This window comes from Aedes albopictus, chromosome 2 (genome assembly GCF_035046485.1).
Source record: "Aedes albopictus strain Foshan chromosome 2, AalbF5, whole genome shotgun sequence".
NCBI lineage: Eukaryota > Metazoa > Arthropoda > Insecta > Diptera > Culicidae > Aedes > Aedes albopictus.
The window spans coordinates 479,392,496-479,407,321 of record NC_085137.1 but is presented as its reverse complement, the minus strand read 5'-3'; the positions used below and the strand labels follow the sequence as shown (position 1 = coordinate 479,407,321).

Here is a 14,826-nt window from a genome sequence, read left to right as displayed (position 1 = left end):
AGGGCGACAAGTTGGATTGCGGGAATTACCGCGCGATCACATTACTGAGCGCTGCCTACAAGATACTCTCCCAAATTTTACGCCACCATCTATCACCGATTGCAAGAGAGTTCGTGAGGCAATATTAGGCTGGATTCATGGGTGAACGCGCTATAACGGACCAGATGTTCGCCATCCGCCAGATGTTGCAGAAATGCCGCGAATACAACGTGCCCACACATCACTTGTTCATCGATTTCAAATCGGCGTATGATACAATCGATCGAGAACAGCCATGGCAGATTATGCACGAATACGGAATCCCGGATAAACTGATACGATTGAGCAAGGCGACGATGGATCGAGTGATGAGCGTAGTTCGAGTATCAGGGACACTCTCGAGTCCCTTCGAATCTCGCAGAGGGTTACGGCAAGGTGATGGTCTTTCGTGCTTGCTGTTCAACATTGCTTTAGAGGGTGTAATTAGGAGAGCGGGGATAAACACGAGTGGAACGATTTTCACAAAGTCCATTAAGCTGCTTGGTTTCGCTGATGATATAGATATTATTGCTCGTAAATTTGAGACGATGCGATGGCGGGAAACGTACATCCGACTAAAGAGTGAAGCCAGACGAATCGGATTAGTCATTAATGTGTCGAAGACAAAGTACATGATGGCAAAGGGCTCCAGGGAGGAATCAGCGCGCCCACCACCCCGAATTTATATCGACGGTGATGAAATCGAGGCGGTTGAGGAATTCGTGTACTTGGGCTCACTGGTGACCGCCGACAACGACACCAGCAGAGAAATTCAGAGGCGCATTGTGGCAGGAAATCGTGCTTACTTTGGACTCCGCAGAACTCTACGATCGAATAAAGTTCGCCGTAACACGAAGTCAACCATCTACAAAACGCTGATTAAACCGGTCGTCCTCTATGGGCACGAAACATGGACCCTACGTGCAGAGGACCAACGCGCCCTTGGAGTTTTCGAACGGAAGGTGTTGCGTACCGTCTACGGCGGAGTGCAGATGGAAGACGGGACTTGGAGAAAGCGAATGAACCACGAGCTGCATCAGCTGCTGAGAGAACCAACCATCGTTCATACCGCGAAAATCGGGAGGCTACGGTGGGCGGGTCACGTCATCAGGATGTCGGATAGCAACCCGACTAAAATGGTTCTCGAGAGTCATCCGACCGGTACAAGAAGACGTGGAGCGTAGCGAGCTAGGTGGGTCGACCAAGTGGAGGACGATCTGCGGACCCTACGCAGAGTGCGGAACTGGAGACAAACAGCCATGGACCGAGTGGAATGGAGGCGGCTACTATGTACAGCAGAGGCCATCCCGGCCTTAGGGTTAATTCAAATATTACGTAACGCAAAATTTGGCAATTTTGTACCCCCTCCCTCCCCCACGTAACAAATTTTGTATGAGAGATTTCGAAATTTTGTATGAAGCGTAACACAGCGCTAGACCCCCTCCCTTCCCCCTTAGCGTTACGTAATATTTGAATGAACCCTTAGCCTGATCGGTAAGGTAAGTAACATCTGCCATTTCCTTAAAAAATAAGATTGAATACTTGTCGCTCGATTTTTTTTAAATTCTTTTTTCCGTTCATTCCATTTGTTTTGCATGGTGTTAGGAACCAGAAAAGTGATTGGAATTAGGTGATGTCACGCTATTTGTGAATTTTAACACCAGGGAAATGTGTTCAAAGTACTATTGCGCAGAAATATTTTAAATTGAGATAGTTGTAGCTCTAGAATAACGACCATCGATTAATATTTTTGTTTTTGTTTTTTTTCCTCATCTGTAGAGCTTTTTAACCACGTAATATTTTTGTTGCGTTGATAATAATTTTCCCCTCCAGCTCATAACACGGCTTCACAATGCAATGAAGGAATATTTCTCTGTGGTTGTGAAATACGGTGTTTCATATGCAAAAAATCCACGCAAACATTTGACTGAATCTTTCCTGGGACGGAGACAACTTGAGAATTATCAGCGATAAAAAAGAAATTTATTTCAAAGAAGTCCTTCAGTGTTTTTTTAAGAAACATCTCCAAGGATTTCTTTCAGGTTTTGTCGAAGATTTCTTTAGCGAAAACTTCTAGAGGTTTTTTCTACTAAGATTCGGACAGTGATTCTACCATTCTGTATTCTTGGATTCATGAGTGAGTGAGTTTATTCGAGAAATCATGCAAGATATCATATTTTTTTTCAGGAAATTCCTTTGAACACTCTCACAGAAATTGCTCCATGTATTTTTACAAGGGCTACAGGAACAAGGGAGGAACATTTTCCAGAATTTCTTTAAGGAGCTCACACAACAATACTTTTAAAAACTGTAGTTAGTAGGAATTCCTTTTGGGAAAAATAATTGAGAAGAATCCTGGAAAAAAAATCACCGAAAAGTTTCTTGAGTCATTCTTGAGAGAATTCCTGGAGAATTCACGAACAATTCTATGCAGTAATTCTATGAAGCATTCCTGGAGGTATCTTTAGAGAGATTCCTATATTATGATTTTATGAATATTTTTAAAGACATGAATTCGGGGAGAATGCTTGGAAAATAATTGACGAAATACTTAGATAAATCGTTGGAGAAGGAAATACTGGAGAAAATACTGAAGGAATATTCAAAGAATTCCTGCCGAAGCCAATTGGAAGAATTTCTTTAAAAAAATCAGATGAGATTGGCATTATTCTTAAGTATTACAAGATTTAAAGGAAATCTTGAAGAAATTTCTAGCAGAATTCCTGAAGAATTCTTTGGAAGAATAGCAGGAAAAACCTTGGGAGAAAGAAAGAGGAATCTTTCAACAGAATTGAGTACCTTTAGGATTTCTTGGTAAATTTTCTGGAGGAATCCTGTTTAAATACTTGGATAATCCTTGCAAGAATTCTCGGAGATATCTTTAGAAGAACTCTTGAAGGAGTCTTTAAAAAATGAAGAATCTGGAAGAATTTCCGAATGAAATGTTCAAAGAATTTCAGAAGGAATATGTGAAAAAAAAAATCGAGGGAATCCTTGCGGAAATTCCTGGTGAAGTTCTTGAATGCATTTCTAGAGGACTCCTTGTGAGGATTCCTGGAAAAATTCTCAAAGATGTCTTTGGAGGTATCCACAGAGAAATACATAGAGGAGCCATTATAATAACTTCGGGGAGAATCATTAGAGCCAAATCAATCTTAGAAGAACCTTTGGAGAAATTTCTTTATATTAATGAAACAATCGTTGGAGGGTTTTCTGGAGAAAATCATGGAGGAATTATTATAGAAATCCTTGGATGAAGTCTTGCAGTAGTCCATGGAGCTGTTCCTGAGTCAATTCTTAAAAACAAGAATAGTGAAGGAAACTTTGAAGTGAAGTTTAGAAGAATTGCTGGGATAATCTGAATGTGAACTGTTGGAAGTATTCAAAAAAAAAACTAGTGAGGTTCCTTTTTGAAATTCGTCGAAACATTCCTGGAGGAATTCTTTTGGAATTCCTTGGGGATTTTCTGAAGAATTTTTATTTATAATTTTTGGCAGGATTTTTTTTAGATTTTTTTTTTTAAGGTTTCCATGTAATAATTTCTGGAGGTATCCGCGGTAAACCATTCTCGAAAAAATACGTGGAAAATTTTCTGTAAGAATCCTGGCAAAACTACCAGAAAAAAAAAATACATATAAAAATTGTAAAAGAAATTGTTTGGAGATATTTCTGGGAGCATCTCAAAAGAAATTCTTGGAAGAACACATGGAATAACTTTGAAGATGTCTTTGGAGATGTTGCAGGAGGAAGCTTTATGTTGTTTCACATCAGATCGAATGCAATCCTAAAGAAATCATTGAAGAAACCCTTTGAGAAATTCTCATAAGTTTTCTTGCAATAATCACTGGAGGAACACTTACAGGAAGCAATGAAAAAAATCCATGGTGGAAAGCTTGGTGGTATGCTTAAAAACATTAATGTTCAAAAACTTTGAAAAAATTCTTATTTTAATTTTAGAGGAAATCATTTGAGAATGTTTGTAGGTCTTCCGTGATGTCATAGTCGTTCCATGTTAATAGGGATTCCCATTGAACATGGAACAACTGTGCTGCACCCGGCAAAGATATATTTGGGGGATTCCGTGTTGATTGCTTGAATAAATTCCAAAAATATTGTTTGGAAAATGATATCATAAATAACCTCTTGAAAGAACTCCTATAGGAATTAATGGTGGAATTGCTTAGAGAATTTCTGAAAGTACTTCTAGAAAAATGCGTCGAAAAACTCCTGAAAAAAAATTCTTAGCAGACTTTCACGATGATTTTTCTGAAAGAATTTGTAACGAAGTCCAGAAGCTTCTGAGCTCCATAAAGATTTATTGGGGAAGTCTGGGAAGAACTGCTAGAAAAACTCCAATGTTAATTTCAGGAGAAACATTGGGAAGGCATGTCAAAAGAATTTCTAAAAGACATCTCAGAAAATTGAAAAAAAAAATCCCGGAAGAACTATTGGACTCCCGGGAAAAAATTCGAACAGTAGCCTCGGAAAATATCTGGTACAAGATCTAGAAGAATTCCCGAGAAATTTTTAGATAATTTTTTTCGAAAACCCCTTTGAAAACTCATATAATTTCCTTGAAGATTTGCCCGAGGAACTTCGGAGCGAATTTTAGAAAGATTTTCTGGAAGAACTCTCGTTAAACCTTATGAGGAAATTCAGAAAAAATCTCAGAAGAAAAGTAAAAATAAAATAAAAAAATGAGATAAAATACCGAACCGAAGAATGTTTTGGAAGCATTTCCAGTACTATCAAAGTAAATTTTGATAGAATTCCGAGATTTCTTTTTGAAGCAATTTTCCGAGGAACTTTTGAAAAAAAAATTGGAAGAACTGTAGGAAGAATTCCAGAAGGAATTTTCAAAAGAATCTCTAGAGATATTTCTAGAAGAGTTCCTATAACTTCTAGAAGAACTCCTGCATGCTTTTCGAGATGATTTCCCGATGGGACAAATGGAAATACTTTTGGAACATCTTCCGAAAGAATTTTTCAAAAAAATCAATGAAGAATTTCCAGGTGAGCTTCTGCACGAATTCTCGTAGGAACTATTGTGGAGGAAAAATGACCAGAAGATTTATTGGAAAAACTCTTTAATGAACTATAGTAGAAATGATAGACGGAACGTTTGGAAGAATTATCCTAGGAACTTCTGAAAGAACTTTTGAATGTATACAATTTGAATTTCAGACGATCGCGACATAAAAACAACATAGGAACCCTGAGGGATTTCCCAAAGAAAACGATTACTGAAAGAACTTTTGGACAAATTTCTAAAAAGCACTTGTGGAAGAGAATCCGAAGGAACTCCTATAAAAATCCAGGGCAAACTACTGGAAGCATTCCCGGAAGAAGTTTTCAGGTGAACTCGTAACAACTTCACGAGTATTTTCAAAAAAAAATCAAAAAGAACTTTCAGCAGAAGAAAATTAGGAGGAACATTCGAGAAACAAATCTCGAAGGAACTTCTGAACGAATTTCCGAAGGATCTGTCCCGAGCAGAGGAGAATATCAAATTAATAACTACGAAATAACATAACCTGTTTTTATATCTTGGTTTGTTATTATTATCTTATCAAGGCATTACTTCTCCATAACATCTTTTGTTGGGCAAGCTTATTTTGTTATGAGCACGGTATTGGTATACGTTTATTAAATAACATTTAAATAATATGTTTTGTTGTAAAACAAATTTAGTATTATTGAACTATAGAGTGTGCATAAATATTAAATCATCAATGATCAGCGGAGTTAAGCGACCTGTATCCAAAAGAACATGATTTCACGATTCCAACAACGCCAACGAGCCATTTTACAAGATGTTTTCGACCAGTAGGTAAAATCCCAGGAAGAGTTTATTGAAAGGTTTATTAGAAAAATACCATAAACTTCAGACTAGTCTTCTAGGGAAATTCAACAAAATTGGGTTGATTATAGTGGAGAGAGGGGGCACTCTATCTCCCTTGTGGCATTTACCATACTTAAATTAAACATAAGGTACATTATTATATTTCATGTGTATTATAATCATAACTTATTTTGTTTTTAAATTATCATCAATAACATCCAAAGTTCAAAATTTGTTATTGAAATATTTTTATATTCATTATTATTAAGTTGTTATTGCAACCAACAAAACATGTTATTAAATTGGTCTTCCAGGAACATTTTTTTGTTATGATTTTTGTTGTTTTGCCGCTTATGACAGACAAGTTTATAACATAATATATTATGTTAATAACATGAAAATAACTGATTCCATTGCTCAGTTATTTTGCCAATATAACGCATTTTATTATGGAGTTGTTATTTCCTTCTGCTCGGGGTTCCGGATGAACTTGTTGACGAATTCTCGGAAACTTTTAGAAATAATTTTCAGTCAGAACGTTGAGAAGAATTTATGGAGCAGCTTCTGGGGGAATTCTCTGAGGAACTTGTGACAGAATTTCATGGAAAACATTCGGAAGAATTCACGGAGGAACTTCTGGATGAATTCCTGAAGGAACTACAGAAAAATCTTTCCAAAAATTTTATGAAGTAGGGTGATAATGGGTATTATCGGCAGGTTTGATCTCTTCGTCATGGGGGGTTTTTGTCAGCCAAATTGCCTGAAACTTGGCCATATTATTCAGCTTAGTTGGGAAGGATTTGAGACCAACTCTGAGTTCAATAGGTTTAAAAAAACCCCTAAGACGAAGAGAACAAAACGGCCGAGAATAGGTAATTTCCCCTAAATAATAAAGATTTTTTTTTAATTCCTGGACATACTTCTGGAAGAATTCCCGATGGAATATCTGAAATAATTGCCGGAGAATTCCAGATGAACTTTCGTGCTATAAAAAAAACACCATAGTATCGGCATCATATACAATATACATATTACGTAATGCAATTGTGGGATGGGGGAGTCTAATTTTAGCGTTACGCAATTTGCGTACTATGCCATCTTTCTTGTGCTACCCCCGGAATCTCCAGTTTCCTATAATTCGACACATGATCTTGATAGAAATTCGTCCAGAGCTGCGAGCGGATTCCTCCGAGTGTCTCACCAGGAATGTGTGAATTGTGAATACCATGCCGAAGATTTTGTAAGAATTCATCCCTCCTTGAGCTTTTGGTCATTACTTGCCACGGATCGGAAATTCTTGCAGGAATTCTTTTTATGTTTTCAGCAAGTTTTTTTTAAAGATTCCTCCAAGAATAATTTTTGAATGTATTTCTTCTCATGCGCTTCTTTAGAGTTTTCTCCACGATTACGTTCGGGGAATCTACCAGAAATTTCTTCTGGATTTTTAAAATTTTATTAAAAAAATTATGGAAAGAAAATTTGCTTAAATGATTTTAGCAGGAATTCCTCCAAAGATTCCTCCAGGCAAACCTTTAGAAACCCTATCTGGCCACGTATTTCTTTGGAAAAATTCTACAGAACTTCTCCAGAGATTCTTTCAGGAATTCCTCCAGGAATTTTTCTTTTGGTCTTTTCAGGAGTTTCTCATGAAATTTAATGATATCCTACTAAGATTCTTTGAAAATTATTTCAAGGATAGCTACAGAAGATCGTGTATGTATTCCTATATGTATTTCTTCATATATTTTTAAAAACAAATTTTCATGAATAATATCAGAATTTTCTCCAGTTTTTTTTAAATTTTCCTCAAAGATTTCTTTGAAAGAGGCAATTTAAGAACATTTTTTCACACAGAATTCGAAACTTTTTCAGAAAAAGAAGTACTATCCACTGGGATTTTTCTTTAGGTGTTCAGATTTTTTCCAGGAACTCGTTTTTAATAGTCATTGTTGGTATTTCTTTATAGACTCCTTCAGAGACTCTCTCAGGCATTTATTTGAAAAATTTTCCAGAAAATTCCCGAGAAACTCTTCAACGACTTCTTTGGGGGTTTCTCCATAAGTTCCACCAGATATTTCCTCAGGGATTGGATACAATTTATTCAGACCTTTCAGTGACTCTTTCTCAAAATTTTCAGGAGATGCTTAGCCATTTTCCAAGTTTTTTTTTAGAAATTCCCTTGAAGATTCCTAAAAACATGCCTGTCGTTTTTTGTACAATTTCTGTAAGAATTTCTGAAAAACGTCCAGATAAAAATAGGTGAATCTCGAAAAAAATCCTAAAGGAGCTTTTGAGAAAACCCTTGGAAGAATTTACAAAAGAATCTGTGGGAATGTCAATGAAAAGTTTGAAGAATTTCCAAAAAATAACATGGAAGAACTTTTAAGTGAGCCCTTGCGTTCCTTAAGAAGTCTCTTAAGATTTTTTTGAAGGTGGATGATTCTCAGAAGAATTCCTGAAGCATTTTTTTTTCAAATAAATTTCTTGGATTTTTTCCGATAGTAGTCCTGGAGCAATCTGTAAATGTTGTTTTGAACGAATTCCTGTAGAAATACGTGAATAAACGCCTAGAAAAATCTTATATAAAATCTATAAAAAATAAAACTTGCAAGATATTTCGACAAGAATTCCTGCAAAAACTCGTAGGATTTTTTTCCAAGTAAATTCACTAAAAAAATTTAAAGACATTTTTGAAGTTGTCCTGGGATTAAATCTCAGAGAAAATTCTGGAAATACTAAAGAAATCTTTATTTGAACTCCTGCAGGAGTCTTTGAAGCAATTCTAGCCGAAACCAAAAAAAAAGTGATAATATAAGAATTTTTGCATGATATTCTCTCTAGGCGGAGTTTCAGGGGGGCAATATCAGGCTGGATTTATGGGTGAACGCGCTACAACGGACCAGATGTTCGCCATCCGCCAGGTGTTGCAGAAATGCCGCGAATACAACGTGCCCACACATCACTTGTTCATCGATTTCAAAGCGGCGTATGATACAATCGATCGAGAACAGCTATGGCAGATTATGCACGAATACGGATTCATGGATAAACTGATACGATTAATCAAGGCGACGATGGATCGAGTGATGTGCGTAGTTCGAGTATCAGGGACACTCTCGAGTTCCTTCGAATCTCTCTGAGGGTTACGGCAAGGTGATGGTCTTTCGTGCTTGCTGTTCAACATTGCTTTGGAGGGTGTAATAAGAAGAGCGGGGATAAACACGAGTGGGACGATTTTCACGAAGTCCGTTCAGCTGCTTGGTTTCGCCGATGATATTGATATTATTGCTCGTAAATTTGAGACGATGGCGGAAACGTACATCCGACTAAAGAGTGAAGCCAGGCGAATCGGATTAGTCATTAATGTGTCGAAGACAAAGTATATGATGACAAAGGGCTCCAGGGAGGAATCACCGCGCCCGCCGCCCCGAATTTATATCGACGGTGATGAATCGAGGCGGTTGAAGAATTCGTGTACTTGGGCTCACTGGTGACCGACGACAACGACACCAGCAGAGAAATTCAGAGGCGCATTGTGGCAGGAAATCGTGCTTACTTTGGACTCCGCAGAACTCTACGATCGAATAAAGTTCGCCGTAACACGAAGTTAGCCATCTACAAAACGTTGATTAGACCGGTCGTCCTCTATGGGCACGAAACATGGACCCTACGTGCAGAGGACCAACGCGCCCTTGGAGTTTTCGAACGGAAGGTGTTGCGTACCATCTACGGCGGAGTGCAGATGGAAGACGGGACTTGGAGAAGTCGAATAAACCACGAGCTGCTGGGAGAACCAACCATCGTCCATACCGCGAAAATCGGGAGGCTACGGTGGGCGGGTCACGTCATCAGGATGTCGGATAGCAACCCGACTAAAATGGTTCTCGAGAGTCATCCGACCGGTACAAGAAGACGTGGAGCGCAGCGAGGTAGGTGGGTCGACCAAGTGGAGGACGATCTGCGGACCCTGCGCAGAGTGCGGAACTGGAGACAAACAGCCATGGACCGAGTGGAATGGAGGCGGCTACTATGTACAGCAGAGGCCACCCCGGCCTTAGCCTGACCGGTAAGGTAAGTAAGGAGTTTCAGAAAGAACCCTTGGAAATCTACCTAAGAGAGTTCTTGGAGGAATAACTAGAAATATTCTTGATGGAATATCTGAAGGAAGGCTTTAACAAATTTCTTGAAGGATCCCAAGATAAATTTTCCTGAAGGAAACCTAAGAATAATTTTTAAAAGGGTCAGTGGAATATTTTCTAAAGAAATCCTCGCTTGAATTTTTGGCAGAGTTCTGAAGTTTTGATTTTCGGAAGAGATCCTTGAAATAGTTTCTAAAGAAATCCTTGGATGGTTTGCGCTAAGAATTGAGGTACAGATTTTTGAAAAATCTATTGAGGCATTTTGGAGGAAACCCAAAGAAGCTTTTCTGGAAGAAACTCTGGAGGAAGTTATCGAGAAATGTCTGAAGCAATTTCTGAAAATATTCTAAAGCAATCAAATTCCTGGAGGATTTTCTGAAGGAAATAATAGAGGAATTTCGGAAGGAATCTAAAAATGTTTCATAAATGTGTTCTTATAGGTATCCAAAAGTTCCACTTTCCATGATAAAATGCACTTTCAAGTTCCACAAAGTTCAGATAAAGCTCCGAACGGAACTTTCTAGCTGCTTAAGAGGCTAACAACGAGCCTTGCTGGAACTTTGCACATAAGTTCCAGCAAGGCTCGTTGTTAGCCTTTTAAGCAGCCATAAAGTTCCGTTCGGAACTTTATCTGAACTTCTTGGAACATGAAAGCTGCTTAAGATCCTACTCGGAACTTTGTTGAAGCTTTCTAGTTCCTTGAAGTTCATTTCAGTAGCTTAATGATCTAAGGATTTATTTTTGTCATTTTAGCAAAAACATCATTATAAGCAAATTATCATAGACAACTAAATCAAATTCACTAAATCAATGTATATGAAGTGCAAATGAAAAAAAAAAAACAACATAACGCCCGCCAGTTTCGAACCGATAGTAGCTGCGTTAGAGCCCTACACTCTACCCCGACACCACAATTACGATGAAGTACAAAGCGTATGAAATCTGACTTGAATCTATCCTCTGTCGACATCTAGGTTTGCAAAATTATACAGTAGCGATGTTAACTTATCCATATTATGTATCTGTAGCAGCGCAGCGGTATGACGGCAGCTTATCACGCAGGAGGTCCTACATAGGAGTGCCATACGCATATGTAAATACATAGGTAAAGTAAATTTGAGCATGTATTCTCGATAATACAAGCAATAACAAGATGTGATGAATCTGAAAAGTACATTTTTGTTTCTACATTCATTTTGGCGAAGCTCCGTCAGAAGCTGCTTAGAAGGCTATCCGACTTCCTTATATGAACTTTCATGTTCCGAAATTACTTAAAAATGAATCTGCTAAAGGCTAAAGAGCAACCTCCAACAAGCTGCTCAGCTTATAAAGTACCCTTTTATCTGAACTTTCCATTACTTGTGTAGTTTAAATTCTTGTGTATTATCTAGAAAAAGGCGAAGAAAACTCCCATGGAAACTATGAGTTTTCTAAACATTTTTTTAAGTATCCCTGATGGAATTCTCAAAAAAATTTCGAAGATTTTCTCTGAGAGATTTTTTTTCAGGAATCCTTTTCTGAATGAATCCTATTCTCAAAGAGTTTTTGAAGAAATTTCTAAAACATTTCTGAAGGAATTTATGGAAGAGTTTCTGATTAACCAAACCATGAAAAATTTTCTAAAATAATGTTTTGAGTAATTTTGGAGGAATAGCTGGTGAAATATCTTAATTAATCCAAACAAAGTATTTTTCATTCACACATTGAGGGGGTGGTGGGGTTTTAGCAAAGTGTGATGACGCATGAAAACCATCAGGGATCTCATGCAAAATCGTGTGACATCGGAGGAAAAGGGAGAAGGTTGCGAAAATAGATAATGTTTGCGTGACGTAATTCATGGATATTCTCTAAGAAGTTCCCTAGTGAGTTAATATCAGCGTTGCACCGTTAATGCACGACACCCAACTACACCCACACTCTCTTCTACAATTCCGCCGCAAAAAAAAGCCTAGCAAAAACCCTCAATCCAGGAAACAACTCCCGAAGTACAACGGAAAGTTGGCACTTGACTTTTTTACCTCGTTCTTAATTCGCTTACAATTATGCTTTCGCCGTTCTTTTTTCCCCTCGTCTATACTCTTTTCGCTTCAATTTCCGCAAGTCCACCGTCAAACCAAATTAAAGCAAAAAACACACAACACTACGATTGGAGCGAACCAAAAAAAAAACCTCACTTCATTCCGTCCGTTGCGGGACTCCCGGACCAGAATCCGGCTGCTGGGGATCGTCCGGCTCCGGCACCGACCAGCAGAAGAAATGGGAATGAAAGAACAAACCAATATCCGTTAGGCTTGGTTTTGCGCGAGCAGCGAGCGGAGCAGACACTTTCCGAGCCACGCTAGACTGGTGGTCGTCTCCGGCGCGCGGACGTCGTCGTGGTGTCGGAATCGGCGAATGAAGAGTTTTGTCGGATGTGACCACACCGACCGACCAACCGACCGACTGCCGGCCGCGCACGCCTTTCCCCTTAAACAAACGGTGGGGGGAAGCTCATTAGAATGAAATTGGAAAATTATTAGAAATCATTTGATTATTGCAACCTGGTGTGTGCTGGCGCGCGAGCGCGGTCCTCCGGTGCGGTGGAGGTGGATTTTTGATCTTGTGTGTGTTTTTGTGTGCGTCGTGGGACGGGCGAGAATTGGAAGAACCCCCGATGATGGAGGAGAGAACATGTACGCTGAAAACCTCATCATTATTATCATTAAAAAGCTCGAGCTGGGTTCAGAGGGTAAAGAGTTGGATAGAGGATAGAGACGGAGCAACAAGCTTGGAGAAAAGTTCATAGTCATAGGAAATTATTGTCTAATGAACGTTTGGAGCATCACCGGAAGTCGGCTAATAAAGTGTGTAGTGGGTATGCATGCACGCGCGATGAGTGGAGTATTACTGATTGTGCTCTCTCATCGTTCTCGCTTCCCAGTTCAGATTTTTATGTGAAACTCTTTTTGTAAATTGAGAAATTGACTCTTCTTTCTGGCGTAACGTACACGGTTACAGAAGTTACACAGATTTGTGTACTACTAGATCAGCCTCACCGCTGTGTCAAATGTACACAGATACTTTTCCGGCTCCAGCGTTGGCATGAAAACAAAATTAACAATTATTTTTGCATTGATCGATTCCTGATAATGCATGTCATCGTTCAGAGAAAATTAGTTACGAACTTTGCTCCCATACCAGCGCTAGAGCCAGAAAAGTGACTGTGTACATTTGACACAGGGGTGGAGGCTGATCTAGTAGTACACAAATCTGTGTACATTGTACACAAGCCTGTGTACATTGTACACAAGCCTGTGTTGTTTCGTTTTAGGGTGTACCTACTGGGATTGAGCTGAGAGATTCTTCCGTCAATGATCATTTTGCGTTCGTATATCGTGTGTCAGGCATCGAGCCCGTCTGCATTCCCTCCTTTTATCTTCTAAACATGTGCATTATGCAACTGTCGCCGATCGGTACTCTCGCTCACCTGTTATCAACCGAGAAATTTCCCAACACCTGCACTGCTTTCCGCATTATCAACATACCTGCAACGAGAGAAACAAAAACAAAATTAGTTTGGGTTTCGCAAAGGGTAAACATGCTAAACGTCTACAACTATAAGGAGAAACGCCACACTTGACGCGATGTGGTTGAGAATACGCAAAGGTGGACGCCACCGCCTATGTTTACATTAGACGCCTTCGATAAATGCTTGTAGACGCGAAACGTGCCCTCAAACCAACAGGTCAAACCGCCTGCTCGCGCCAACTATTATTGCGTCAGTCAGTCGCACGAACGATAAAGTGTAGGTATAAGGGACTTCCTCTAAACGTGAGTCTTGAAGCGCGAAAGTGGCATCCAACATTGTCGCCACCACCGACGACGGGTGTTAAACTAATTTCAAGTTCAACCAGGTGTGATCACATTTGGCGCGGGCAGCGCCGACAGGACGAGTAAATTCTACGCGTATCGCGTCGTCGCATCCTCACGCTGCGATGTGAGGGAGTTCCCGTCCCGTCATCGTCACCGACCGGTAGTAAAAGCGGATGCGCTCTCTAGCGTGGGGAAATTATTTTCAGTTTTCAATTAAAATATTTTCACTTAATTGAATGTGTGTAGCTGGGCTGGGGCTATCCGGGTCCGGAATCGGCTGCGAGATTTGGGCTGTACGATGCTCTTTACAGAACTAGGAAAGGTGACCGAACAAGCGTCGTCGTCGACGTGGTCCGTTTGTCACATAGGTAGCAGCAACAAGTGATTGCACCAGCTGGTTCGTGGGGTTGCACAGCGTTTGACATAAAGGTAGATTGGCATAATTATTCCAGAATCAATACCTTCAATAATTGATTCAGACATTGGCTCAGAAATTCCATGGCAAATTTGTCCAGCAATTTGTCTATGTTTTTCTTCCAGAAACGCTCCAGACTGGTTTTCTCCAGGAATTCCTCAAGAAGCTTCTTAAACAGCGTTCTAAGAATTCTCTACAAAAAGGAGGTATTGATGAAGCCTCCAGATATTGCTCCAGGTTCTTCTTCTTCTTTATAGCTCGACGTCCCCACTGGGACTTGGCCTGCCTCGCTTCAACTTAGTGTTTTTTTAGCACTTCCACAGTTATTAATTGAAGGGCTTTGTTAGCCTGCCATAGCACGAATTTGTATATTCTGAGGCAAGTACATTGATACACTATGCCCAGGGAGTCGAGAAAATTGTCCTGACTGGAACGGGAATTGAACCCGCCGTCTCCGGATTGGCGATCCACAGCCTTAACCACTAGGCTAACTGAAGACCCCAATGCTCCAGGTATTCATGGATATTTTGGCAATTTATTACAGAACTCATATAGAGATC

General features: G+C 39.5%; 1 protein-coding gene across 6 annotated transcripts in view; it reads right to left on the bottom strand.

Moving 5' to 3' along the window:
* The window catches only part of LOC109413960 (protein bric-a-brac 1-like), a 572,283-nt gene that overhangs the window by 262,590 nt on the left and 294,867 nt on the right, over nt 1-14,826 (bottom strand). The window contains exon 2 of one of the 6 annotated variants that reach the window (XM_029870730.2): nt 10,760-13,523. The exons of the other annotated variants lie outside the window; for them this stretch is intronic. Coding sequence (XP_029726590.1) covers nt 13,515-13,523 — 9 coding nt within the window. The 3' untranslated portion in view covers nt 10,760-13,514. Of the gene's footprint in view, nt 1-10,759; nt 13,524-14,826 lie in introns of those variants that run through there. 6 annotated transcript variants of the gene reach the window in all.